The sequence below is a fragment of the Lactuca serriola genome, chromosome 7 (genome assembly GCF_051521515.1).
Source record: "Lactuca serriola cultivar US96UC23 chromosome 7, Lser_US96UC23_V15, whole genome shotgun sequence".
In the NCBI taxonomy this organism is placed as follows: Eukaryota; Viridiplantae; Streptophyta; class Magnoliopsida; order Asterales; family Asteraceae; genus Lactuca; species Lactuca serriola.
In genome coordinates this window covers 26,632,583-26,644,518 of record NC_136414.1, presented here as the reverse complement: position 1 = coordinate 26,644,518, position 11,936 = coordinate 26,632,583, and the positions used below count along the sequence as shown (strand labels likewise).

At 37.3% G+C, this 11,936-nt stretch overlaps 1 protein-coding gene across 1 annotated transcript; it reads left to right on the top strand.

Moving 5' to 3' along the window:
- The first annotated feature begins 1,399 nt into the window (after window positions 1-1,399).
- LOC145061768 (transport inhibitor response 1-like protein Os04g0395600) lies at window positions 1,400-3,816 on the top strand. Its single transcript, XM_079009329.1, has 4 exons — window positions 1,400-1,568; window positions 1,665-2,154; window positions 2,230-2,728; window positions 2,839-3,816. The coding sequence occupies exons 2-4, from the start codon at window positions 1,682-1,684 to the stop codon at window positions 3,592-3,594; spliced, it is 1,728 nt and encodes a 575-aa protein (XP_078865455.1). The 5' UTR covers window positions 1,400-1,568; window positions 1,665-1,681; the 3' UTR covers window positions 3,595-3,816.
- The last annotated feature ends 8,120 nt before the right edge of the window (window positions 3,817-11,936 follow it).

The following is an 11,936-nucleotide window of genomic DNA, read 5'->3' as shown; positions in this document are numbered from 1 at the left end:
AGGCCATGTAATGTTTATAAACTATATCTAGGTTCCCAAATCTTCTTATATGAATTTAAAAATAATTAAAAAATATATGAAAAATTAAATATTTTAGATATCCAAAAATTTTAAAAATAATTATCCGAAAGTCAGATCAATTTGATTCGGAGATTAAATACTCAAATACAAATATTTTCGAAGACTCCTAATGATATAGGAACTGATTTTTCCACTAAAGCATTTTATTAATCCACTGATAAATTAATTTATTGACAATTATAACCCTAGACCTATTTTAGTTTTAGTGATACTGAGGAGAAAGAAATTCAAATGTTTAATGCTAGATGACTTGTCGAAGACCCCTAATCACATTGAGATGATAATTATCTGTTTATGTTCTTGAAAGTAAGAACTTTTTTAAAACAAAAAATGAATATGTTTCCGTATTTCAAGCTTCCTGTCTAATCCTTGTCCATCGATAATACACCTAATGAAAACGACAACACAATCCCTGCTTCTATCATAAGTTAGATCATCAAAACATTGTGGTCAGCACATCTTTATTGGTATTCTTACAAAATACAGTAAATTTTAAACGTTTAAACAATTTTGAAAGTATTTAAAAGTACAAATACAATATCAAATATAATTTAAAAAAAAATACGATAAATATCCTTATTATTAAAGTTATTATTAGTTCCATTGGAAACGAACATAATCTAGACAGCCCTTACAGCTCTATTAATGGCTGCTGATGGACACACATGGGGTATATTGGTTTTTGTCGAAAAAGATTTGTCCCCGGGTTATTAAAAAATTACAGTTTTGCTCCACAACTTGAATCTTTAACGTTTTCCATCCCTAAATTAGTTTATGTATTTGTTTCTTATCTTTTCTGCTGACGCCGTTTATAAGAGGGTTAAGTTATCGCTAATTGGTCATTCTGTTACATGTCGCCACATTCCAAACAAAACCAATAATCCCTTAAAATTTTGGATTTCGCTTTCTAAATAGAAAATATATAACGATAAAAATTCAGAATGAAACCTTATAATTTGGCTGAAAGATCGAGATCTTAATCAACAACTCTAAATAAAATCAAATATTCACTTTTAAAACACTATATGTTGAGATAGAAAACTAGCTAAATGCAAATATAAACCTAGAAAAAAAATATAACAATCTAGAACCTATACAAAAACTTAAAAACACATACTTTTGTCAATATTTTCCTCTTATTTCGATGTAACTTTATCAATAAAATTAACTTATAATTGAAGTATAAAAACATGAAAAAATCACAACAGAAACCAATTTGTAATTTTAGTATAACTGCAGGGACTGAATTTATAATTTAACCTTACATAATCAATGGTGGAAAGCCGAATGACAGCACTGAGCTCCTTTAATGGCTCTGGAATAATATGTTAAATTCCATCTTTTCAGATATATATTTATTACAGTTTAAACCCTTTTTCTCCTTCTCCATTTCCCCCAATTTTTTCTACTTCAAATCTGTAGTTCTTCAAGTTTATTCTACAAAACTTCGTCACCAAATCCGACAACGTTAGAAAGAAAACTTTCAGGTGCGACATTATATTCTCTGTGTTCTGGTTGCTTTTACATGCTGCTTTTTAAGCTAAGAGAATGAATCTGATTTAAAATAATGGAAACCGTTGCAGTTTTTGCAGCAGCGGACATGGATCTAGCTCCAACCACACCGTGGACGCTGCCGGAGGAATTTCTGAAACGAACATTTTCGTTGATAAGCTCCGACAAGGATCGAAACTCGGTGTCGCTAGTCTGCAAAGACTGGTACAACGCTGAGCGATTGACTCGGCGGCATGTATCCATAAAAAACTGCTACTCTATTTCACCGGAAATCGTAGCTGCTAGGTTTCCGGCGATCAGCAGCGTGACGCTGAAGGGAAAACCTAGGTTTTCCGATTTCAATCTGGTGCCGGCGGACTGGGGAGCTGATGTCCAACCATGGCTAAATGTTTTCGCGACTGCGTATCCTTTTCTGGAGGAGCTGAGACTGAAGAGAATGGTGGTGACTGATGAGAGTTTGGAGTTTTTAGCGTTGAATTTTGATGGATTCAAAGCCCTATCACTCTTAAGCTGTGATGGATTCAGTACTCTTGGCCTCGAATCCATTGCTACTCATTGCGAGTAAGCTTTTCCTTCTTCCTTTTCGATTCTACAGATTCTTTGTTTTGATAAACTTTCGAAATCTTCATTTTGTAGAAACCTAACAGAACTCGACATACAAGAAAATTCAATCATTGATCTCGGTGGAGACTGGCTAAGTTTCTTCCCAGAAAACTTAACCACATTACAAGTTCTTAATTTCGCAACTTTAAACAGCGAAGTCAGTTTCGAAGCATTAGAGAGTCTCGTTTCTCGATGCAAATCGTTAAAGGTACTAAAAGTTAACCGGAAAGTAAATTTGGTTCAATTGCAAAAGCTTCTTCTCCATGCTCCACAGTTGACGGAGCTCGGCACCGGTACCTTCTCCGACGACCTCGACCCCAATCCTACTTTAATCACCGACCTTGCAAACACTTTCGCTAAATGTCAAAACATTCATTCAGTTTCTGGTTTTTGGGACGCTACGTTGATTTATCTACCCATTATATATCCTGTGTGTGAAAATTTAACCTTTCTGAATCTGAGTTATGCGAGTCTTGGAGCTGATGAACTCGAACAGATTCTTCCTCGCTGCAAACGCCTACGTCGCCTCTGGGTAAATCAGTGACCTTTTCTTTTTCACTTAACAGAATGACTTAACGAGTTAAGCCAAAGTATGAAAGTACTTTCTACATTAAGACATTAAGGAATTGATATTGTTTTCAGGTTCTTGATACAGTTGGGGACAAGGGTTTGGAAGCAGTCGGATCATACTGCCCATTACTAGAAGAACTCCGAGTTTTCCCTGTCTTCCCGGTTGACCCGAGTCAACCGGGGGTGACTGAGTCCGGTCTCGTATCCATATCTCACTGCCCGAACCTCAATTACATCCTCTACTTTTGCCAACGAATGACAAACGAGGCCGTAATCACCACTGCCCGAAACTGCCCGAATTTCACCCACTTCCGTCTTTGCATAATAACCCCCTACGCACCCGATTCCATAACCAACGAGCCAATGGACGAAGCCTTCGGTGCAATCGTCAATTCCTGTTCCGACCTTCGCCGGCTTTCCGTTTCCGGCCTTCTAACCGACTTAACTTTCGAGTACATCGGGAAACACGCGAAAAACCTCGAAACACTTTCGGTCGCGTTTGCGGGCGATAGTGATTTGGGCATGGAATGTGTGATGAGAGGCTGCCCGAAGTTGAGGCGGGTAGAGATACGGGACTGCCCGTTTGGTGATGTGGCGTTGCTTTCGGGGTTGGAAAGGTATGAGTCGATGCGGTCTTTGTGGATGTCGGCTTGTAATGTGACAATGGAGGGGTGTAAGAAGTTGGCGGAAGAGTTGCCGAGGTTGAATGTTGAGGTGATTAATGAAGAGGAAGATGGTGGTGATGATTTTGTTGCGAATAAGGTTTATGTTTATCGGAGTGTTGCGGGACCACGAAAAGATGCTCCTCCGTTTGTTGTAACATTGTGAGGGGCGTTTGGTTTGCAGAATGTTTTTTTTAGGAATGTAATCGGTTAAAAGAATTGCAATATGAAGGGAATGTAATTTGTCATGTGTTTGGTTTAGGTTGGAAGGAATAGGAATGTGTTGTCTGTTGGGAAAGCTTGTCGATACCCGAGTTGTTGGGTCGAAAATTAACGTTATTGTTTAACTTTAATGATTTCCATTGTTTATCTATGTTTATGTTTTGAATTTGGTTTTTGGTTCTTTACCTAAAAATTATTGGAAACCCAATAAAAATATTTTATTGATCAAGTTGAAATTTTATTGATTTAAAGTTACACTTTATCTTAGGAACATGTCTTTTATTCACCTAATATTTTATTCACAAACTACGTAAAGGGAAAAATAAATAAAGGTGTGTTAAGTTGTATAATCATGAAGTTTATTGAGTTAAAAAGACAGTTACCCACAGATTATAACTAAAATAAAATGTTTGGTGCCAACTTATGGAAAGATTCGATAAATCACTAGGGCATATGGTTGAATTGGAATATATGTAATGGGCGACAAGTATGGATGGCCCTCAATTACATGTTCTCTTGTAGCATTGAACTTCAACACCACGATTCCATTTCATCACAGATTGGCCATGGGTACCAGTAGTGTGATTAGTGGATCTTTGGATTTATGTTTATTTTGAGACTACCACTAAAATATCAAAATTGGTGGTTTTATGGTCTAATAAATTGATAATTTCTTTTGCTCTTTTAACAAAATGACCTAATATTTTGCAATTAGTAAATTGCAAACTTGCTTTTACACAAAAATTGTTTTGTCAAATCTGTCAAAAAAAAAAAAAAAAACTATAAAAATAATATTATTAGAGAAAATGACTTGGAAGATCAAACTTTAAACGTGTCTAAATAAATATTTCTTTTATCAGAAATTATTTTACCAAAAATCATAACTTAACTTTAAAAGATCTCTTGATTTTTAGAAAACAAAATTTTGCATCTCTAGTGTTTATATATAAATAACAAACATATTTATACAATACAAAAATAGAGTTTAAAATCATTTTTATAAACAAACTAGTTTTATTGTCTTAAAATCATTTTTACACAGTGTTATTTCCTATAATTTTAATGCATTTGGAGAAACAACACTTTCTGAATTTGAAGCAACACTTTCTGGAATGATACAACATATTTTAGATAATATACTACGTTTTTTTACTAAATTGTAAAAATGTTTATAGAGTACAAAATATTAATATTTTTGGTATAATTAGTTTTTTTTTTTTGATAAAAATAAACTTAAATATGAAAAAACTAACAAAATGAAGTGAGTTTTTTTCGGAAAAAAAATTCATTTTTTATATATCAGCATGAATCTGTATAGAAAGAGGACGAAAAATCGAGAACAACGGTATATTCGGGTTTTATTTTTCAATAAAAAATATGGGCTAAAAAAATTTAAACGAAAAAAAAAAGACGTGGTTTTTTGGTAAGGAGGTGGATTTTTTGGAATAATCTGGTATGTGTACGTCCAGTGTACAAGTGTACATCTATTTCCATGGCCGTTGATCATTATGATTTTCGACGCTCACAATTGAATACTTGGTTCCTTGTTAATTATGGTTATCTATTGAAACTCAATATATATATATATATATATATATATATATATATATATATATATATATATATATATATATATATATAGACTATTCAGATCTATATATTAAAAACTAAAATAATAAGGATTCATATTAAAAACCAAAAACCTAATTATAAAAATGTCACACTCATATGTAAGCACTTGTTACAGCTTCATAGGCCTGTGTGACATTCCCATCTTGTAGTGGTTATGTAACGACGTAAATTTCCAAAACAATTTTTCATTTCTTTAAAACATAATTTCATTCAAGACAAACCATAAAATCCAATGTAACATGATCATAATACAAAACATATCAAATCCCAAGAACAAACATATCAAAATCCGCCTGTGTGTGTACGAGTCACGTCGGCGCCATCCCAAGGTCCTCACTAGTACCTGAAACACATTACACATAAACACTGTAAGCAAGAAGCTTAGTGAGTTCCCCAAAATACCTCTTACACACATACGCCTTTCCAGACCATACTCCACACGACCTTCCGGTCTATGTGTCTCAGGGGACTTCCGTCCCAACCCGGTAAACCTTCCGGTCGTACCCGTGTCGACCTTCGGTCCATAACTCCCTGACCTTCCGGTCCACATCATAATGCCTTCCAACCCATATAATAACGCCTTTCGGCCCATATCAAGCATAGCATACATATCACCTACATAACGCATACAAAACAGGCAACTCATAGCATACAATGCATATATCTCATAGCATACCAGACCTTCCGGTCACACATAGACCCTTCCAGGTATAGTATAGTGAGAAGACTCACCTCGTATGATGTCTAGTAACTCACGTCTCGATATCTCTGAATATCGAAACAACGACCTAGCCTCGCCTAATCACAACAAGTAATCATTCCAAATCATTAACGGCTCACAAGGCTATACTACATCCCTTTCTACAATCCCACAGAAGGGTAAAAGACCATTTTACCCCTCCCTGACTCAAAAGTCCACATGTTGACCAAAACCCTAAAAGTCAACAAAAGTCAAACAGTAAGCAGTGCGCGGGGCGTACCAACTCCTGTACGCGGGGCGTACCCTTGCACTCCAGAATCGGGGAACGCGACTCCCTACACGGCGCGTACGGGGATTACGCCCAACGTAAATCCCAGTTTCGAACTTTCTTCATTTTAGGTCTTAAACAGTTAAGACATAATCTCACATTCCAGATCTGGCCATTCTAATACCTCTTAATCCATAAAGTCGAAACATTTAAGACTTTGCATGGCTATAAAGGTTCCCACACCCTCTAACACCTTTCCTTTCTCCTCCAAAAGTCTAGATCTCATGCATGGCTCATCATTTACGTCCAAGATTGCATTTTTATGAACATACAACTCATATAGTCCTGAAATATGATAGATCTAGGCCAATGGAGACTATTTGTATAACACCGTGAAAATTTAAAACAATTTTTCGCATTTTCAATCACATTTTTACAAATTCATTCATTCATAAAATGTCATAATATCATGTCTTTGTTTCTCAAAATATCTCCCAAGATCACAATACATAGAATCCCATGTGTGTCTACGAATCAAGCCGGCGCCTTCCCGCGGTCATCACTGGTACCTGAAACACATAACACATAACATTGTAAGCATAAGCTTAGTGAGTTCCCCAAAATACCACTCTAGCACATAATAGCCACTCGAGGGCGAAACTCTGTCGACCCTCTGGTCAATGTGTCTCAGTGGGGCCCTCCAGCCCCAACTCTCTGTGGGCCCTCTGGCCCTAACTCTAGGGACCCGAAAGTCCCAACTCTGTAACTCTGAATCATGCATAGCACATATCACAATAAATCATAACACATAAATAACATGCAAATACACTGGCATATAACTCTATAGTACTCTGTCACATAACTCTGTTACCACACTAGGTAAAGTATAGTGAGAAGACTCACCTCAGGCGTCTCGGTAAATCTCTGACTCGATGGAAAATATTGCCTAGCCTCCGCCTATTCACATAAATAAATATTCTTATAAATATAACTCTCGAGACTAGACTCAACCTGCCATTGGCACCCTCAGAAAGGTAAAAGACTATTTACCCTCCCCTCTTGTCACAAGGACTCCATTGATGAACAAACCCTAAAAGTCAACAAAAGTCAATGGTCCCACTTTGACCCTACTCGCCGAGTGCACCCAGGTGACTCAGCGAGTTCTCACATGTCCTTTAACTCTTTATCCCGCTTGACACGCCGAGTCCCTCCCTATGCTCGACGAGTCATACCAGTCATGAATCGCGGGGCCACCCCGACTCAACTCGCCGAGTCTCATGAACAACTCGGCGAGTACCGCCTTGAACTCCAGTCTCTAATTCCCTCCTGACTCACTGAGTCATCCCCCAACTCGGAAAGTCTACTCGTTGAACAATTTACGTGAAACCCTAACCCTACTCGCCGAGTCCCAAGAACAACTCGGCGAGTTCATGCCATGCACAAACTCTACTGACCTCCTGAGGTCAGATCTGTTTCCCCAAACCATAGATATGGCCTCCCCAAGCATGAATGTCACGTAAAGTTCGAAACTTGATGCTTGTACAACCACAACAAGGCATCAAAAGGAGATTTAGTCCCAAAAATGGCAACCTAAGTCCAATAACCCCAAACTGATCCATAAAGCTCCAAGGGTTAAGGTCTCTAGACCTCTTTGAGTCCAGATCCAAGGCACAAACTCGAAGAGGGACTATTTGCTCCACATAATCACTCTCCAAAGGGGGTTAGAAAACCCTAACTCTAAAGATTAACACCAAAACTGAAGGAGGTTCGAACTATTACCTCAAAATGAAGTCTATGAACTCTGGAACTGCTTGAATCGCACCTCCTCTTTGCTCTTATCACCTTCTTCTTGCTAAACCAAAGGTTCAAGGATCAAAAAGTGACTTCTTCTCCCTCACAACAATTTAGCTCACTTAGGGTTCTCTCAAAGGGACTGGTAGCCGCAATGGGAGGCTATAAGTGCCCTTAAATAGGCTCCAAACCATGGGAATTAGGGTTTCATTAAACAGCGTGGACTCGCCGAGTCCACTAATGGACTCGCCGAGTCCGGACGTGAACCCGGATGAACATCCGCGACCCTACTCGATGAGTCTTGGCTCCAACTCGCCGAGTTACTCCACAAATTCCAAAATAAATAAATAAAACAATATACCTGGGAAATCAGGATGTTACAATTTGCTTATAAAGTCTCCATCTTGGGACCAAAAACCCTAGAATTTGGTCCAAGAAGCACACAACACAAGTAACAAGGCAAGTTTTGAACTTTATACCTCAGGAAGAAGCTCCAACCTCTGTAAACCTCAGATCTACTCTTGTTCACCAACTTCTAGCTCCTACAATGGCCTCCTCTTCTCTTTCACCACCTTGAAATGGCACTTTGAAGCTTAGAACACTCACACACAAGCTAAGCTAAGGACGAAGGGAATACTCTCTTAGGGTTTCTTTCTATGAGATGGTGGCTGAGGGACAAGGCCATCTCATTCCATTTATAGCCCTCAAGTCATATTAGGGTTTTGCATCTGGGCCGGTTACGCCTGGCGTAACCTTGGGTATGCCCAGCGTACCCGGATGAATCCGCGTACAAAATAAGCGCGCGAGTACGCGCAACGTACTCCTTAGTACGCCCAGCGTACTCACAAGCCTAGCATTTACATAAAGGGACCTAGCATGACAACTTGGAAAAGAAGAAGGGTTAAATGGTTGAACCTGAATTTTGGGATGTTACAGGTTATGTGTTCGAATGATAAAATCGCTACTAAAATGCAAAGAAAAATAAAGAAAGGAAAATGACTTATATTGGTAATTATGTTTCAAAATCGTTCAAAAAATACCATTCAAGTTTGATGTGTCCAAAAAACACCATTCAAGTAAAACATTTGTACAAAAAACACCAACGAAGTACATTCTTTGTTCAAATTTGACCTTGTTGTAACCGACAATTACCGGTAAAAAATAAGTAAAGGAAAAAAAAGAAGAGGAAATGACTCAAAAGGGTAACTATGTTCCAAAATCGTTCAAAAAACACCATCCAAGTTTGTTATGTTCAAAAAACACCATCCAAGTAAACTTTTTGTACAAAAAACACCAACAAACTATATGTTTTGTTCAAATATTAACCACCGGTAACTGGCTCTTACAGGTTAAATGATGACTTGGCTTAACTATTATGACATGACATAATAATTATTGACAAAACAATAAATGATATATTCCTCCTTTAAAATTCGATTTAGGGTTTCTTCAAGAACGAATGACTTCTTCTTCTCCTATATTTGCTTTTCTTCTTCTAAAGTGATGACCTCGAACTCAAGTCCAAAATCCCAATTCTTGACTTAAGGCAAAAAGGCTCCTTTACCCCTACCTCAATGGGCCTCCTTCCCCCTAAGGCCCAAATCCATAAAAAGCCAAAAAAGGCATCCAAGCCCAACTACAAGGCCACTAAGAACCAATATGGCCCAAGAACCCCCAACATGTCCTTAAGCCCAAAAAATGACCTGCTACAATTAGGTGGGCCCGAGGCCTAACTTAAACAAGTCCATACATACGCCCAACATATGCTAAAGCCTTTGCGATCCGGATTTCGAGCCAGTACGCCCGACGTACTCCTAGCGTACGCCCAACGGACTCAACTAGGGTCAAGAACCGCCAATCTTCCGAAAGCCATAACTTCTTCATTCTAAGTCTAATTTCGTCATTCTTTATACCCACGTGAAGGAAACGAGAAGCTCTGCACTTCTATAAACTCTACCTTGCCTTAAAACTTTTCTAACATAAACCCAAACTTGATAAAGGCTCGAACTGATACTTACTGATATTCCCTTGGGCTCCAACACAAACCAAATACTCGGTCCCCACAACCTACATTATCCATCACCAAATGGGCGTTACAGACACGACGACTTGTTACAAACGAATATAAATTTGAATACATCGTGCACACGTATCATAACCATATCCCAGGAAACATGCAAAAGAAATGGTACGAAACAATAAAATAACAAGGAAAGGACAAGAGACGTGTCTGTCTGTAGGCTGGATGATAAATGAAGGATTGGTCAAGACTATAAACTCTTCTAACAACGAGCAGCCTATAAATACCCCAAAGACATGATATCTGAGGCAGCGTAAGGTAAGGCAAAAAATAGATAGCATACATAGCATTAAGGTAACACTAAGAATTGCAATCTAATTTAAGCATTAGAGAGCTATGTCGGGGTCCAAATTAGATTGCGATTTCGTTTCTGAAGGCCATAACCCTCGGTATGGCTGTCTGATGCCAAAATTAGCTGTTGTAGATATAAAGAATGACGAAATTGGACTTAGAATGAATAAGTTATGGCCTTCGCAAGACTGGCGGTTCTTGACCCTAGCCGAGTACGTTGGGGTATGCTAGGAGTACGTCGAGCGTACTGGCTTGACATTCAGATCGAAGAGGCTTTAACATATGTTGGGTGTATGCATGGACTTGTTTAAGTTAGGCCTCAGGCCCATCTGATTGTAGCAAGTCATTTTTTGGGCTTAAGGCCATGTTGGGGGTTCTTGGTCCATATCAGGCCTTGGAGGCCTAGTAGTTGGGCTTGGATGCCTTAATGGGCTTTTATGAATTTGGGCCTTAGGGGGAAGGAGGCCCATTGAGGTAGGGGTAAAGGAGCTCTTTTACCTTAAGTAAAGAATTAGGGTTTTGGACTTGAGTTTGAGATCATCACTTTAGAAAAAAAAGAGCAATCATAGGAGAAAAAGAAGTCATTCGTTCATGAAGAAACCCTAAATCGGTTTTTAAAGAAGGAATATATCATTTATTGTTTTGTCAATAACTATTATGTCATGCAATAATAGTTAAGCCAAGTCATCATTTAACCAGTAAGAGTCAGTTGTTGGGGGTAATATTTGAACAAAACATATAGTTTGTTGGTGTTTTTTATATAAAAAGTTTACTTGGATGATGTTTTTTGAACATACCAAACTTGAATTCTGTTTTTTGAAAGATTTTGAAACATAGTTACCCCTTTGAGTCATTTTCTCTTGTTTTTTTTTCCTTTACTTATTTTTTACTGATAATTATAGGTTAGCACAAGGTCAAATTTGAACAAAAAATGTACTTCTTTGGTGTTTTTTGCACAAATGTTTTACTTGGATGGTTTTTTTGGACATACCAAACTTGAATGATATTTTTTTTGAACGATTTTAAAACATAGTTACCATATAAGTCATTTTTCCTATTTGAAATAACTTGTCATTTTCCAGTTTAGCAAGTCATACACATACAATATTAGATATATGAGAAATTATTTCAAAAAATTAGATGTTATTTTAGTAAATATATATTATGCCATGTAGGTTAATCAAAGTCATGTCAATATTAACAGACGCTAAACCAAAATTAAGTGTTCAAAATGGATCATATCTTTTATAGATTAAAATAAAATATAGTGGTTAAATCGTAAAAGAGGTGAATATAATAAAAACATTATAATCTTGCCAGTTTTGACAAACTTTTTTTTCTTTGAATCTAACTATTCTTTTCGGCTAATAATTTACATGTCTATTATGTTGTTTATTATGCTCTAGGTGGTTTTGAACATTAATATCTCAAGGAAATATTATATTGATTTTTAAACGAGGAGAAAAGTTTTGTCTAATTTTTGTAGGCAAAATGGATATTATAGGGTACCTAGAGATTATAAGA

Excerpts from the sequence above, each read along its gene's own strand:
- LOC145061768 (XM_079009329.1), top strand. The coding sequence starts at position 1,682 with ATGGATCTAGCTCCAACCACACCGTGGACGCTGCCGGAGGAATTTCTG. Across the intron at positions 2,155-2,229 it reads TCCATTGCTACTCATTGCGA|AAACCTAACAGAACTCGACA; the intron begins GTAAGCTTTTCC and ends TTCATTTTGTAG. Across the intron at positions 2,729-2,838 it reads AACGCCTACGTCGCCTCTGG|GTTCTTGATACAGTTGGGGA; the intron begins GTAAATCAGTGA and ends TATTGTTTTCAG.